Genomic DNA, 18,009 nt, shown 5'->3' on the forward strand with positions numbered 1-18,009 from the left:
ATTGGTGTATACTGTGATGTGACAAACATAAAACAGATTAAGGAGCCCATTATTTTATCTTCACCTACAGTCAGCTTTCAAAGCCTGATCTCATATCACAAAAGCTGACTTGCTTGAAGTCACTTCTACTATATGTAACTGATAAACAAATTAAGAAAACAGTCAAAATAACCTACCTTGAGAAATATCCTCTATAGCTCTTCGAATGCCTCTATCAAAAGCCCTAGCATCAGCAGGACTTTGAAAGGTAAGGCCAAATTTCTTGTCATCAATCTTCCAGTGGTGAAATGTTGGAGTGACCTTATTGTAAATGAGGTCTTTTTTAAGCATACATTCCAAAACCACCTGCCAAAAGTTAAATGCCAAAATTACTATATATATATCAAATGCATCTAATGTAGCTCTTAAGTACAAAGGTAGGTGAGAAAAGAGCTGTTATATTTTAATAAAAGCACCCCCACACCATTAATACAGAGGTCTTGCTATCTACTCACAAAGTCACTCAATACAGAAATTAAGATGGGATTAAAGATGATTCTGGGAAGATGGCAGGAGGCACCATCTTCCCACCATTCTGGGAAGATGGCAGGAGGAAAGAAGCACCAGAAATCTGTCTCCCTACCTAGACAAAACTGACTGGCAGAATCTGTCTGCTGTGACTATGTTAGAACTCTATAGAGTGTTGAAAGCTTGTAACTTCCAGGGAAGACATGGACGGTAAATTGCAGTTAATTTTGTCAATTTCAGGCATTAGCACAGTACCAGCACCTCCTTCATCCCAACCCCCAGCCATAGGGCAGGGAGCTGTGCACATGCAAATTACAGAAGCCATGGTAGGTAAAAAGGACCTTATCCTGCAAGTATCAGGGATCGGTGCTCTCATCACTAATTGCTGCTTCTGATCACAGAGGTGCAAACAAAGAGGAGGGTAGCCATTTGCCACTGTTGTATCTTCCCTCATTGTTGCAAGTTCCTCTGCATCAGAATGAAGTGACTTCCTAGGTATTTAAAAAGCCAGCTCCCTTTTTTATCTGTCATTTATCACTTTTTCCCATGATGGGAGCAGACATTGAAGACTAGGACATTCAAAAATAACTACATATACAGGAAGAATTAGAAAGTGACTTATGCATATCCAGGGACAGGCTCAGAAAAGACATGAAAAAAACCTTAAATTTACACCTCAGGCTGATCCTTGGCACAGAGACAACCTACAACAATCAAAAAAACAGAAACAAAAACAATAACAAAAATTAGGAAACTCCAGGGAAGGGAATAATCTGATTTCCGTATTACCATATTCCAAGTTACCATATTATGATTTAAATGTCCAGTGTTCAACAGAAAAATCCCAAAGCATTCAAAGATTCTCCACATCTTATTTATAGTTCTTTGAGCATCTTTACAACAGTTTTTTTAATAAGTCTTTGTCTAATGATCTGCTGTTGGGTCTTTTTTGGGACATTTCCTGTAGATTTCTTTTTGTTTCACTCAGTAGGTCATATAGCAAAGTATGACATAAAACAATGTATGAACAAAATGGAAATAACAATAAAGAGACAGAAAATCTAAAAAGAAACTAAAAAATTCTGAAGCTGAAAAGTAAATAACGAAAATGAAAACTCCAACTAGAGGGATTCAAAAGCAGATTTGAGTAGGCACAAAAAATAAACAGTGAACTGGAAGATAGGACAACAGAAATTAGAGTCTGAGAAGCAGAAAGGAAAAAGATTGAAGAAACACAGAGTCTAAGAGACCTACGGGCAGCATCAAGAGAACCAACATACACGTTGTGGGAACTAGAAGAGCAAGAAAGGGGTAGAGAGAATATGTGAAGAAAGTATGGTTGACAACTCCCCAGATTTTATGAAAGTCATGAACACAAACATCCAAGAAGCTCAACAAACTTTTAATAAGATGAACTCAACAGGCCACACAGAGACACAGAGATTCTTCAAAGTAGCAAGAGAGAAGTGAATTGTCACATACGAGGAATACTCAATAAGAACGTCAGCAGATTTCTCTTCAGAAACTTTGGAGGCTAGAAGATAGGGGGTGGATATATTCAAAGTGCTGAAAGAAAAAACTGTCAACCAAGAATTCTATATTTGGCAAAAGTATCCTTCAAAAGTAACAAAGAAATTAAGTCATTTCCAGATAAACAAAAGCTAAGGGAGTTTGTTTCCACTAGATCTGCCCTGCAAAAAATGCACAAGGGAGACCTACAAGGTGAAATAAAATGACATTAGTAAACTGAAGCCATATAAAGAAATAAAAGTAAATACAAGGGCAATTATAAAAGCAATATTTTTAACATTGGTTTGAAACTCCACTTTATGTTTTCTATAAAATTTAAGAGAGACTATTACATTTAAAGAAAACAATGAATTATTAGTGTAAAAGCTAAGTATTGCTGTAACTGTGGTGTATAACTCCAAATATTGTTTTCTACAAAATTTGAGAGACTAATACATTTAAAAGAAGTATTAATTTATGATTCTGGGCAAACAGTGTATAAAGATGTAATTTATCAACAAATGAAAGGGGTGGGGTCAAAGCTGTAAAGAAACAGTTTTTGTATGTTACTGAAGTTAAGCTAGTTTAAATCCCAATTAGAGTGTTATAACTTTAGGATGTTAAATGCAACCTCCATGGTAACCACAAAGAAAATAGCTATAGAATATAAATAAAAGGAAATGAGAAAGGAATTTAAACATTCTGTTATGATCAACTATACACAAAAGAAGACAGGAATGCAGGAAATGAGGGAGAAAAGGCTATTAGGGACATACAAAAACAGCAAAATGACAGAAGTCCCTCCTTATCAGCAATTACTTTAAATGTAAATGGATTTAACTGTCCAACCAAATGACAGAGATTGGCAGAACAAATAAAAGCACAACCAAAGACACAAACAGGTTGAAAGTGAAAGGATGGAAAAAGACATTCCATGCAAAGAGCAACCAAAAGGGAGCAGGAGTGGCTATACTAATATCAGACAAAATAGACTTTAAATCAAAAAGGACATTATAATAAAATATTATATATTATTAAACGTTTCAATAGGGCAAAAAGATACAACCATAAACATTTAGGTACCTAGTAACAGACCATCAAAATATATAAAGCAAAAATTGACACAACTGAAGGAAGAAACACAGTTCTACATTAATAGTTGGAGACGTCAATACCTCACTCACATAATCAACAGAAGAACCAGACAGAATATAAAGAAATAGAGAATTTAACATAGTAAACCAACTAGACCAAACAGACATGTACAAAACACTCTACTCAGCAACAGAACACACATTTTTCTGAAGTGCACATGGGATATTTTTCAGGACAGACCATATGTTAGGCCACAAATTAATCTCAATATAATAAAAAATATGGATATCATACAAAGTATCTTTGGCCACAATAAGATGAAATTAAAAATCAACAACAAAAGGAAAACTGGAAAATTTAAAAAAATTTGGGAATTAACCAACTGATCAAAGAAGAAATCACAAGGGAAATTACAAAATACTTAGAGGGAGAAAACAACACAACATACCAAAACTTATAGCACATAGTGAAAGCAGTACTAAGGGGAAAATGTACAAACACCTGCATTAAAAAAAAAAAAAAGAAAGAAAAATCTTAAATCAACAACATAACTTTACAATTTAAGGAAATAGAAAAGAAGAACAAACTAAACCCAAACCTAGCAGAAGAAAGGAAATAATAATGATGAGGGCAGAAACAAATTAGAGAACAGAAAAATAATAGAGAAAATCAATGAATCCAAAAGTTGGTTCTTCAAAAAGATTTTAATAAGTCCTTTAGCTAGAAGGACTAAGAAGAAAAAGAGAGAAGACGCAAATTGACACAAATTATAAAAATGAGAAATGAAAGTGGAGACATTACCATCAATTATACAGAAATAAAAAGCATTATAAGAGAGTACTATGAACAATTGTACACCAACAAGTCAGATAACCTAGATTTAACGGACAAATTACTAGAAACATAAAACAGACCAAGACTAAATCAGAAATAAATAGAAAATTTGAATAGATATATAGCTAGTAAGTAGATTGGATAAACAATTAAATGTCTCTCAATAAAGAAAAACCCTGGACCTGATGGCTTCACTGGTGAATTATATCAAACATTTAAAGAACTAATACCAATACTTCAAACTTTCACAAAAGACTGAAGGAGTAAACACTTCCTAACTCATTCTATGAGGACAGCATTGTGCTGATACCAAAGCCAAAGACATTACAAGAAAACTATGTATCAATATCCTTTATGAATACTGATGCAAAAAATCCTCAACAAATGAATGCAAGGATGGTTAAACACATGAAAATTGATCAATGTAATATCCTACTTGAACAGAATAAAGCAGAAAAAAAATCCACATGATCATCTCAATTGATGTAGAAAAAGCATTTAACAAAATTCAACATCTTTTCATGATAAAAATACCTAACAAACAAGAACTAGAAGGAAACTACCTCAACATATTTGACAACAGTGCCAAGACCATTCAGTGGAAGAAAGGAAAGTCTTTTCAACAAATGGTACTGGGAAACTGGATGTGCACAGGCAAAAGAATGAAGTTGGACCCTTACCTAACACCACATGCAATAATTAACTCAAACTGTATCAAGGACCCTAAGAAGACCTAAAACAATAAAACTCCTAGAAGAAAACATAGGACAAAAACTTCATGACATTGGATTTGGCAATGTTTTCTTCGATATGACACCAAAGGCACAGGTAACAAAAGAAAAAATAATGGTGCACTACTAATCACTTCTTCCCAACTCCACATGCAGTGACGTTATATGGACTGAAAACAGCCATGGTGGGAGTATGTTAAGCTATAAAGCATTTCCTCTCTCCAATCCCCCCGCCCTCCCCCACCAAAAGCTGATTGTTAAATTTTATCAGCCTGTCACTGAATATCTTTGATAGTAAGTCTTGTTATTCTGCAATAAGTAACAAAGAACATAAAATAATGTCCTGCTTGCTTACAGGCAAAATATGTTAGCACTTGGCATTTGACAAAGATTTAATTATCTGTTGTAACAACCGTTTTGCAATAATAATAATAAAATTCATAATTAAATTAGGTTTTGGAATTTAATAAGTTAAAATTGGCATTATGGATTACTGCACCATATTTACTGTATTCATAAACAGTGGGAAAGAGATATGTATTTTAGAAAACTGCTAAATTGCAATTGTTAAAAGAGAAGGACATAAAAAATGGAGTTTGGTCCTACAGTCATTATTTCATGAAAATGTCACTAAATTAATCTTTAATACATGAAAATATTGCTGAATTAGCCCCTCTCTGAAACTTCCCAAAGTTGTTTTCCAACTATTATCTGTTAGATAAATAAAATTTCAACATGATCTATACTCATCTATACCACTTATTTACAAATGGCCATCTATTTTTTTATAGAGGCTCCAAAAACACATAGAAAAATAAATTTTTTAAATGAGCTTTAAAATACACTGAGGAAATGGTAAGGATAATGAACTAGTTCTTTGACTCATACAAGTACCTATGCAAGAATGTGTTCCATCTAAAAGTCATATAAATACTGAGGTTGCACATCATACACATGTTGGTACAAAAACAAAATGCCACCTAATTATGAAGTAGATGTCAATTTATGTCATTAACTTTTATCTACAAAGTAACATTATGAAATAAAATATATCTTACTCTTCATAGTATGTATTTAGCGTAACATAAAAATAACTATCACTGGGGCTTCCCTGGTGGCGCAGTGGTTGAGAGTCCGCCTGCTGATGCAGGGGACGCGGGTTCGTGCCCCGGTCCGGGAGGATCCCACATGCCACGGAGTGGCTGGGCCCGTAAGCCATGGCCGCTGAGCCTGCGCATCCGGGGCCTGTTCTCCGCAACGGGAGAGGCCACAGCAGTGAGAGGCCCACGTACCGCAAAAAAAAAACACAAAACTATTATTTAGGAAAAGGCTACTATGGCAGTAGCTATTCTGAATTTAGGAATAGGTAATGAGAAAGAAAAGTGCAGGTAATCTACTGACATAACCACTCACCATCTTTGTAGATAATTTAAAAACTATGCTTCCTAGACATTCTGCATCACTCAGCATTTACATAATTATCAAAGCCTCCATATCTAAGGCATAACAATTTCTCATCTAAGTCACACAATATATTAAAAAGTTGTTTTGCTTCTGACTTTAAGTAGCATTTAAAAAATAAATGCATTCTCATCACACTAAGGACAATATAAATCACACCTTTATTAAGTAATAGGGATAACAACTGTCCATCTCAAATTTTTAAAAAAGGGCTTCCCTGGTGGCGCAGTGGTTGAGAGTCCGCCTACTGATGCAGGGGACACAGGTTCGTGCCCCGGTCTGGGAAGATCCCACATGCCGCGGAGCGGCTGGGCCCGTGAGCTATGGCCGCTGAGCCTGAGCATCCGGAGCCTGTGCTCCGCAACAGGAGAGGCCACAACAGTGAGAGGCCCACGTACCGCAAAAAAACTTTTTTAAAAGATCAATGAGATTAAAAAGGTGTTAAAAAAAAGTAGTTAAAAGAATGTCTCAAAAGGCTTCTACCTACCATGTGATCAATACTAAATCTGCATTCCAGAAAAAACAAAAATAATTTTAAGAGCTAGAAGGATTCTTAAAAGTTAGTGAATTATGCTGCCTTCCACTTCCACTGCCTCTTCTCAACTATATCAGAACAATGTGCTGACTTTAGTTCACTGCAGTTTTCACTGTATTAATTCTGTATCTTAAGATCACAGTAATATTAACAGTAATAGGCATACAGGAAACAGATTCAAAGTTTCCCACATTTGTGATTGGAATAGCTAGCAAACAAACTGTAGAAAATGGCAATTACATTTTTGCCAAGAGATTACAATCAACCAATCCAGCACTGCCAGGTGAATTATTTATGCTGTTGGAAAAATAAGGTACCCTGATAAATTACTTCTGGCCAATAGGGAGTTATACCTATTAATTACCAATAAAGTAAAGTAACAGGTGTTCTACAGGCCTGAAGTGGTTACATCTCTCCCAGAATACATGACCTGCACTCACTCTTAGAACGTTTTTACAAGAGAAGATCTAGTACAAAATGAAATGAATAATTTTAAGTTAAGACTACCCTAAAAGCAACTGCCAGAAGCCATTAAAAGTATACCGTAAAAATAGTCTGTAAACAGTTGTCAAACTTGAAACACATCTCTAGCTAATTCTAATTATTAATTAACTATACTTCTTTCTGGGGTTAAGGAGTGATGTGAATTTCATCAGACCTCCATAGTAACCATGAAGGACATGTATAAATTAGAGAAAGATAAATTTGAAAGTAGATTAGTGGCCCTGCCCTTATTTCTACCTTAAAGAAGACAGGTTATATATTAAATTAATAAGCAGAAAATACATTGAGTGTAAATAACAACTGTAAAGTGAATATTAAGTGTAAGAGTGACTCAACAAGAATAACTACAAAAGAATATGCTGCCAAAGTAACTTGACATCAATAACCCCTAATGGATCCACTAAGCACGTGGCTAGTTAATGAAGAAGAAATTAAAGAGTCATGTTTTAGAATCAGTACTCGAATATTTTGAACTTTTGGATCATCTACAAGTATACTGGGATTAGAAAAGAATCACTATTTATTATAAACTATAAAAAAGTATAATGGAAAAAAATTTAACAAGAAAAAGCAACAACAAATTCAAAAGCACTTAAATGTTTTTATACTGACCGCCTCTAAAAGAAAAAATTTCAGACTTTTACATACCAATATACCTGACTAGGTTTGAGTAGAATAGTCACTGCAAACAGACTGACTGGAACCACCTTTAGGAAGGGGACTATACCGAAGGGAGAATATTAAGGGGTATCTGGCAGAACAGCTTTGCATTTTAATATTATAGACTCTAAATAGGTCTAAGTTGCTAAAGACATACAAGTCTTTTCTAGCTAGATAAATACTTTTGGAACCATGAATATTTTAATAAGATCTTAAAGTCTTTTCAGATAGTGGTAACAAAAAGAATGAATATTGTCTTTCTTCTATAAAGGTTAAATAGATATTATGAAAGAACAGACAGATGCACAGGTGAACTCTGAATTTAAGGAAAGCAAAACTACTATTAGCATAAATATATTAAAATCTGATATAGATGAAGGGAGTCAGGGAAGAGACGTGGTTTCCTTATAGTACCAAGCTAAGAGGTAAAAGAGAAAGGAAAAGAAGAAAGATGGTTAATGAGAATGGATATTCTTCACATGAGTAAAAACTTTCCAAAATAAAATAATTAAGATATGAATAACAGAAGGAACAGGAACAGTACACATACACTTCCCAAGAAGAAAACTGTTATTAAAGCATAAGAGGAATTTTGGTATGGAAATTAATTAAGCTTGTGGGTTCTACAGCTTAGAATAGCTGGGTCGCATCTACTCTCCAACACTCATTACTAATCTGACTTGAGAATTAAATAAGGCAGTACATACAGAGAACTCAAACAGTGTCTGACAACAGAGTAGATCTTCAATACATACTAGTAGCAGTGGTGATTTTGGTCACAAGGTGATGCCACTAGCCCATAATAGTACAGTTGCTATGAAAGCCTGAGAGGTCAGTATTTACTTTTTTGAGTATGGGAGGGGGAGGAGTTTGAATGATAAATAAAGGTACTCAGGACCTCAAAGAGCTTGTGAATAGATTCCGTGAAGCTTAAGTTAATTGATTCTAAAGACAGTGAAAACATAATCTCCAATGCTTTTCCTTCTTCTGAAAGAAATTCTAGGATATATTACAGAGAAAAAAAGTGGGGGAGGGGACACCACAGTCACTAAATAAATAAAACTTCTGAAGCTATATTCCAAGTTATTTTGGGAAATATAGAGCAAATTACTGGACTGTTTGCCAGAAGAATTTAAAATAGACCAAGCCAAAAATGGGTATAAGTATATTTCTGTTTCACTAATAACAACTAATAATTTGGGAGAGCAAAGTTAAAAATGTACTTTCAAACTACTATGTAACTTTATTATAGATGCTACCTTACAAGTAGATAATTACATGTTTACAAAAAGTATTATCTAAGATGTAGTAATAGTTGGTAACTAGACAAATTATTTTAGTAACTTTCTGAAATACCTTTGAATCAAGGAAAAAACATTTCATTTTTGAAATAAAAACTCTATATTCAAGTTAAATTACTTGATAACCAAAATCAATAATTGGTATCTCAAATAGTTGCCTTGTATTATGAACTTTAGTTTTCTGGATGACATAAAAATTAGTATCCTTTATAAAGGACACCAGTGCATTCTATGAAATATGAAACTATATTGTTATCAAATAACACATTTTTACTAATTATCTAGTAATAAAAATATGTGTTCAGAGCTGGATTCTAAGATGAATAAGATTTTAGAAAAAACCTTTAAAAGTAACAGAAGAAACAGTGGTAGTGTTTCTTCTCAAATAATAACAGTTCAGCTACCACAAAAGGAAGGGAGGGAGCCAATATTTAAAAAATATGTCTATGTCATGAAAGAAAGACTGAGGAACTGCTCCAGATTAAAGGGGCATAAGGACACGTGACAGCTAAATGCTACATGATCTTGTGCTGAGAGAACGAAAATGTTGTAAGAACATTAGCAGAACAGCTGGTGAAACTGGAATATGGACTAAAGACTAAAGTACTACATTTATGTTAAATTTCCTAAATGCGATAATTATACTGTGACTACATAATCAAAACTGAAGGCAGAGCAAAGATTTAGAAAGTAATAAAGAGTACAGTGTGGGACTTCCCTGGTGGTCCAGTGGGTACGACTCTGTGCTCCCAATGCAGGGGGCCCGGGTTCGATCCCTGGTCGGGGAACTAGATCCCACATGCATGCTGCAACTAAGACTTCACATTCTGCAACTAAGAAGTCTGCATGCTGCAAGTAACAGTCCTCATGCCACAATGAAGGTCCCATGTGCCGCAACTAAGACCCGGCGCAGACAAAATAAATAAATAATAAAAATAAATATTAAAAAACGAAGAATACAATACAATGTAAGGTTTTATGACCTCAAATTTGAAAATCTAAGTGAAATAGCAATTTCCTAGAAAAATTATAACTTACCAAAACTGACTGAAAATAGAAAACCATTAGAAACCTGTAACCATTAAAGAAACTGGATCAGTAGAAAATGATAGTGAAAGGCGACAAGATGAGAGAACAGGAGATGAGATACAAAACAGAGGAGGGAACTGTCACAATTAGGATACTGCTCTAACTCCTGGTGGCAAATTCTTAGGCACAGGCAATACGCCCCTGCTTCTTTACTTGGCTCTTTCCCAAGTTCCCACAGGCTGTCAGAACTCTGAATTGCTAGAATAAAACTAAATAAGCTTAAACAATTCTCTTCACCCTCAAGTGGGTCTGCATAATTTTGAGAGGGGCCCATACAATTCTGATGGAATCGATCTCAGTGATCTAAGAATTAAACAGCCATGAACCTTTATTAACTGACTTACACAGCAATATCTGTGTAACAAGAAAACCATTTAGAAACACAAGAATATCCAAAAACATAATGATAGTTGTAGATCTTCAGCCTTTAAATTGAAGCAAACACACACACAAAAAGGATACGTAAGATTTGAATAATTTAGTAAATAAGGTTAAACTTTATAAATTCAAACCTTTATATTACAGTGAATTGAAGTCTTTCAAAAGGTTATGGATGTTGGAACAAGGAAGGGTCTCAAATCAATAATTGAAGTTCCTACCTCAAGAAACTAGAAAAAGTAGAGCAAAATAAACCCAAAGCAAGATGAAAGAAGAAAATATCAAATAATAGAAATCAATAGAAATAGAAATTGAAAATAGATGGGGGGGAACTCAATGAAACAAAAAGCTGGTCTATAAAAAAGCAATAAAATTGATAAATCTCTAGTAAGATTGACAAATTAAAAATGAATACACAAATCACCAATTTTAGGAATGAGACGGGATATTGCTAAAGATCCTTGTAGCCTTTAAAACAGTACTTGAGATACTAAAAAAAACTTTACACTCAAATTAGACAGCTTAGAAGAAACGGACCAATTCTTTGAAAATCACATTATTATCAAACTCAACCAAGATAAAACAGATAAACCCAAATAGTTCTATAACCATGAAAGATGCTGATTTTGTAATTTAAAAGCTCTCAAAAAGAGATCACTCTTGGGAATTCCCTGGCAGTCCAGCGGTTAAGACTCCACACTTTCACTGCCAAGGGCCCGGGGTGTGATTCCTGCTCAGGGAACTAAGACTCCACAAGCTGCAGGGTGTGGCCAAAACAGAAAAAAAAAAAAAAAAAAAAAGAGAGAGAGAGAGAGGTCTCTCTATACTGAGATGGTTTCACTGGAGAATTCTACCAAATATTTTCAGAGGAACTAACATCAATTTTACACAAACTCTTTCAGAAAACAGAAGAGGAGGGAATACTACCCAGTTCATTTTATGAGGCCACCAATATCTTGATACCAATACCATACAAAGACAGTACCAAAAAAAGAGAAAACTACAGACAAGTATCTCTCATGAACTTAAACACAAAACTTCTCCAAAAATAGTAGCATATCAAACCCAACAATATACAAAAAGATTACACACCATGACCAAGTGGGACTTATTCCAGGAATACAAGGCTGGGTCAACAATAAAAAAATCAATCAGTGTAATCTATGATATCAACAAGCTAAAGATATGATCATATCAACTGACACAGAAAAAACCTTTGACAAATTCCAACACCCATTCATAATAAAAAATTATCAGCAACTCAATAAAAATCATCTATAGGACTTCCCTGGTGGCACAGTGGTTAAGAATCCACCTGCCAATGCAGGGGACACGGGTTCGATCCCTGGTACGAAAAGATCCCACATGCCGCGAAGCAACTAAGCCTGTGTGCTACAACTACTGAGCCTGCGCTCTAGAGCCCACGAGCCACAACTACTGAAGTCCGCGCACCTAGAGCCCATGCTCTGCAACAAGAGAAGCCACTGAAATGAAAAGCCTGCGCACTGCAATGGTAGCCCCCACTCGCCGCAACTAGAGAAAGCCTGCGCACAACGAAGACCCAACGCAGCCAAAAAACAAAAAAAATCATCTATAAAAAACTCTATAGCTAACATCATACTCAAGGGTGAAAGACTGAATATGTTTCTGTTAAAATCTGAATGAGGCAAGGATGTCCACTATGATCATTCTTATTCAACACTAGAACTTAAAGTTCTAGCCACTGCAATAAGGAAAAAAAAAAAAAGAAATAAAAGGTATACAGATTGAAAAGGAAGAAATAAAGCTGTTCTTATTTGTAGATGACATGATTGTCTACATTAAAAAATCCCAGGGAACCTACCACAAAACCTCACAGTTTAGCAAGGTAACAGGATGCAAGATCAACACACGAAAATTAATTGAATTTCTATACACATACAAGGAGCATGCACTAACCAAAATTATAAACACAATGCTATCTATAATTGCTCCAAGAAAAATTAAACACTTAGGTATATGCTTAACAAAACATATCTTTAGGATCTATACATTGAAAATTATAAAATGCTAATGAAAGAATTCAAAGACCTAAACTGGAGACATACCACATTCATGGACTGGAAGATTCAACACAGTAAATATGTCAATTCTCCCCAAATTGACCAACAGGTTTAATACAATTCTTGTCAAAATCCAGTAAAGATTTTTGTAGACATAGACAAGATCATTCTAAAATTTATATGGAAAGGCACAAACCCTAGAAGAGCTGAAATAATACTGAAAAAGAAGAATAAAATGGGAGAAATCACTTTACCCACTATTAGGGCTTACAATACAGCTACAGTAAAACAGTATGTGATACCTATGGTGGGATAGACAGAGCAATGGAACAAAATGGAGAACCTACATAAAAATGCTTAACTGATTTTTTAAGAGTACAAAAGTAATTTAATGAAACGACAACTTTTTCAACAAATGGTTCTGGAAAAAATTGGACATTTGTAGGCAAAAGAACTGAACCTTGACCTAAGTATCACACCTTATAAAAAATTATTTAAAATGGACCACAGACTTAAATATAAAATGTAAAACTATAATACTTAAAATAGGAGAAATCTTCAGGATGCAGGATTAGGGAAAGCATTCACGAACTTGACACCTAAAACGTGATCCATGAAAGGAAAAACTGATAAACTGAACTTAATCACTTTAAAACTCTGCTCTGTAAAATATCCCGAGAAGGTTAAAAAGACAATCTGTAGACTGGGAGAAAATATTTAGGAACCATATATCCTGAAAAGGACTAGTATCTAGAATAAAAAAAAAAAACCTTCAAAACTCAACAGCAAAAAAACTAACAATCTAATGAGAAAACAGGAAAAGGATACAAACAGGTATTTCACCAAAGAAGATACAAATAAGCACATAAAAAGATATTCAACCATAGCCATTAGGGAAATGGAAATTAAAACTACAATGCGCTACCACTATACAGCTATCAGCACGACTAAAATAAAAAATACTGACTACACAAAATGCAGGCAAGAATGCCTAGAAACTGGATTGCTCATACACTGCTGGTGGAAATTTAACATGGTAGAGCCACCCAGGAAGAAAGTCTAGCAGTTTCTTATGAAACTCAGCATAAAACTACCATACAACCCAGCAACTGTACTCTTGGTCATCTATCCCAGAGAAAAGTCAGCACCCAGATCTAGGACTTCAAGTCTCCAGAACTGTGAGAAAACAAACTTCTGCTGTTTAAATCAGCCAGTCTGTTGTGTTTTGTTATGGCAGCCTGAGCAGACTGATACAAGAAGTCTAAATCATACCATCATAGTGTACACCTTAAACTTAAAAAAAAAAAGAAGCCTAGTACACAGAAGGCTCTCAAACAGCTGTTGATTAATTAAAAGAATATCAATCAACCAATCAACTAAAAGCATGCTACATTCAGATTATAATTTAGTAAGGAAGTATTTAGAAAACTATTAAGTAAGGTCAATAATTTGAGATCAAAGATTTTGGGCTTTAGCTATTAGGGAGGCTAGCATCCATTATAATAGTTAAATGACAATGGGAATGTAATGGAAAGGTTGTGAACTATATCACAATCAGGTATAAAAGGGAAAGATGAAGCCAAGATAATCATGATGAACCTGATAGACTAGATCAACCAGTATAAATCAATAACTAAAGAATAAAATGATGTTAGTTCAAAACAACTGAATAATAAGTATTAAGCTGACATTTTCTAAAAAGAGGAAATAATAGCAACCAGCAAGGTAATATGGGTTACATTCTAAATCTTAATTTTCAGGAAACCGCTCACACACACACAAACACAGGAAACCGCTAACATCCCCCCCCCCACACACAGAGCTATTTTTTGCTCCAAAAGAAAGAGAATAGAAATGCAGCAGGCAGGTTTTTTCCCCGTCAAGGAATATTAGTAGTATTAAAGAATGAACTATTTTAAAACTGCTGGGAGAAAGTCACAAAATTCATGGTTGTACAGAAAAGTAATTAATAGTATAATTTATTATATTTTCAATGGATTGACCCTAAAATGAACAGGTTATTCTAAACTAGATGACTGTTATTATTATTAGCATTTCTTTCAATTACAGTCCTTCACAGCAAAACTGGTTTGCCCAAGGTGCTTCCTCTAACTCAATTTTCCTATTTGTCCATCTGTGAGTTACCTGTGACAATAAAAGGGAAATTGTTTCTGCCATTATTATTTCCTCAGGACTAGCAAGCTGTATGTACACATTCTCTATTCCACATACAACTTGTAGTATACTATCTTTATAGTATTTAGTTAATGTAAAAGAGGGGATAGCATTTCCCTAAGTTCCATGCATGCTTTTAGTGAACCATGAGTAACTCAGTAAGGCAACATCATGGAAGTGTTGTCTTTGGGAAACAGGCAGATAGATTCAAGGAAGTAAGGGTCAGATTATACGAGTTTATTGTGGTGAAATTAAGGAGATGAAATTGTATCTAGGAATTTTGGGGGAACTACTAAAGGAATATGAGACCCAAGCTTTAGAAAGTTCAGTATTGTAAGCAATATAAAAGTTAGAGAGAGGTGAAACTGGGCCTTGAAAAAATATTAGAAACCTTATCTGCAATAATACAGACAAGACTGAAGAGGGGTCAAGATGAAAAGGATGAAACAGAATCAAGAATAAAGAAGACCTGATTGAATAAATGGAGGAATCACTAATACCTAGGTTTATGACTATTTTTTTCTATCTATCTATCTATCTATCTATCTCTTTATTTATGACTGCGTTGGGTCTTCGTTGCTGTGCGCAGGCTTTCTCTAGTTGTGGTGAGCGGGGGCTAGTCTTTGTTTCAGTGCGCAGGCTTCTCATTGCGGTGGCTTCTCTTGTTGTGGAACACGGGCTCTAAGTGCATAGGCTTCAGTAGCTGCGGCACATGGGCTTCAGTAGTTGTGGCTCATGGGCTCCAGAGCGGAAGTTCAGTAGTTGTGGCACATGGGCTTAGTTGCTCCATGGCATGTGGGATCTTCCCAGACCAGGGCTCAAACCCATGTCCCCTGCATTGGCAGGCAGATTCTTAACCACTGTGCCACCAGGGAAGCCCTATGACTATTATTGATGCATACTTTGATATCATTCACCAAATCCATGAAAAGCCCAAGGTCTTATACAGTGTAGCATAAGAATTTAAGTAAGAATATAGATTTATCCTACTTTAAGAATACTCAAGATTTAAAAATCTGAACATGTAAACTAAAATATAAGGTCTTGTTCATAATAGAAATCTTTATTCAAATGTTACCTAGATCTTCTCAGTAAGGCCTTCCTTGCTTATTCTATGTAAAACTTTAACTAACCTCCCCACAAAAAATCCCCTGCACTCCTTTTCCCCCAGCACTTAATACTGTCTAATATTATATCTAGCATAACATTCATTTACTTATTTATTTACGGTAGTATTTCTCTGGCCCTCACCACAATGTATGTTCCCTCAGGAACGGGGATTTCTGTCTTTGTTCATTTACATATCCCCAGTGACGAGAACAGCAAGTATCTAGCAAATAGTAGATGCTCAATAAATATTTGTTGCCTGAAAGACTCACCTTTAAATACTGAATTTTCCCTTTTAATAACGTGTATTCAACAAAGTTCCTTTAGTGTAAGGTAAGATTAAAACTCAGCAACAGGGGCTTCCCTGGTGGCAAAGTGGTTAAGAATCCGCCGGCCAATGCAGGGGACACGAGTTCAATCCCTGGTCCAGGAAGATCCCACATGCTGCGGAGCAACTAAGCCCATGTGCCACAACTACTGAAACCCGTGCGCCTGGAGCCTGTGCTCCGCAGCAAGAGAAGCCACCGCAATGAGAAGCCCGTGCACTGCAACAAAGAGTAGCCCCCACTCGACACAACTAGAGAAAGCCCGCACGCAGCAACGAAGATCCAATGCAGCCAAAAATAAATAAATAAAACAAATAAATTTTTTTAAAAACTCAGCAACATATTTTCCACTGAAATATCAATGAAAGAGTGGTTTAAATGACTGACAAGGAAAATTCAGATTGGATTTAAAAAGAAAATAATAAAAGATACTGAAGCCAGAAGGAATCTAGTGAAATGAGAGGCACAGATAATAGAGTAAGCATGAAACTGTAGAGCAAGGGATAGGAAATAAAATAGAAATGACAGGAAATTGTAAAATTCCTCAAATGGAAAAGTTCTGGTAACAACCAGATCCAGGAAAGTAGCCTGCTGAAATGAAGACCAGAAGGTCAGACCATGCAAAGAAAAGTAGCCAAGAATGATGATGAGGCTCAGATGTGGAAAAGTTGGCATTTAGAAGGAATTGCTAAGATCAGTAGATGAAAATAAAAGCTAAAGGATGGTGTTCTGAATGGTACAGAGTATCAGTAAAAAAAATGTCTATATGTGGGTTATATAGTAACTTTCTGTGAGGGGAATAAGGAACAACAAAAGTGCTGACACTACCTCTACTCCCACTCCCACTTATTTCCCAACTCTGTGATATTATGGTGAATAGGAGAACCAGGATCCTTCAAGAGACAGAGCTGCTGAGTCCTAAGGGGAATGCCAGTTAATAGAATTGGTTTTTTAGTGGAGGAAGAGTACTATAGAAGGACTGATGTTTCACAATGGAATAATTCACAGAGGCACAGTGGGAAAGGCTAAGCAGAAAATTGTCGTTCTGTACTTTACAAAATTCAATCCAAGGCAGAAAGATATTTCCCTGGTCTTTTGGGGTTTCCCATGGTGGAAAGGAGGATGAGTCTCATTTTTAACAAAGCTACTGCTATGTTACAATCATTTTATTTTCTTCTTTAAAAATACTCGAATTTTGCTTTAGGCTCTAATAACTGTAAAGAAACTCCATTTTAGAAATGTATCTTTTTAAACAATAGAACTATTATCTCATAGGCATTTTAATTTTTATAAACCACTTTTATCCACAACCTAATTACTTATTAATCCAAAACAACAATTCCTAACCTCTGTGGCATCTTCCTAAACTTGATATCTCCTGCTTTTTCCTTTCTTCGTTTCAATTATTATACTTATTATAAACTCTAAGTTTATAATGATAGCTATAAGTTTGCTTTGACATTGAACAGTGCCTTTTTCTATTTTCCACAGAACATCTTAAGTACAGAGGTTGTAAGTCTTACTGTATCTTTCTATGTAGCCCACTCTATTTTTGTCATCTATTAGCACACAATACGCTTTAAAAAGCACAATAACATTAATTAGTAAATTTACAGTATTTTATTGTCCTACAATAAAAGCTTAAGAATGGCTAATTTAGATCCCCACAGTTATTAAAAACTTTGTTTAGTAGTAAATATTTTAGCAAAAATTTAGTATCATTATTGAAAGTTTATTCAGGTACTTATAAAGACT

The 18,009-nt window shown here is 35.1% G+C and overlaps 1 protein-coding gene across 2 annotated transcripts in view; it reads right to left on the minus strand.

The window, feature by feature from the left end:
* SPRED1 (sprouty related EVH1 domain containing 1) overlaps window positions 1–18,009 on the minus strand; it is a 119,407-nt gene that overhangs the window by 47,550 nt on the left and 53,848 nt on the right. For both annotated transcript variants that reach the window (XM_024116566.3, XM_024116563.3), the window contains one exon: window positions 177–345. In XM_024116566.3, coding sequence (XP_023972334.1) covers window positions 177–345 — 169 coding nt within the window. The remainder of the gene's footprint in view (window positions 1–176; window positions 346–18,009) is intronic.

This window comes from Physeter macrocephalus, chromosome 11 (assembly GCF_002837175.3).
Source record: "Physeter macrocephalus isolate SW-GA chromosome 11, ASM283717v5, whole genome shotgun sequence".
NCBI classification, from domain to species: domain Eukaryota; kingdom Metazoa; phylum Chordata; class Mammalia; order Artiodactyla; family Physeteridae; genus Physeter; species Physeter macrocephalus.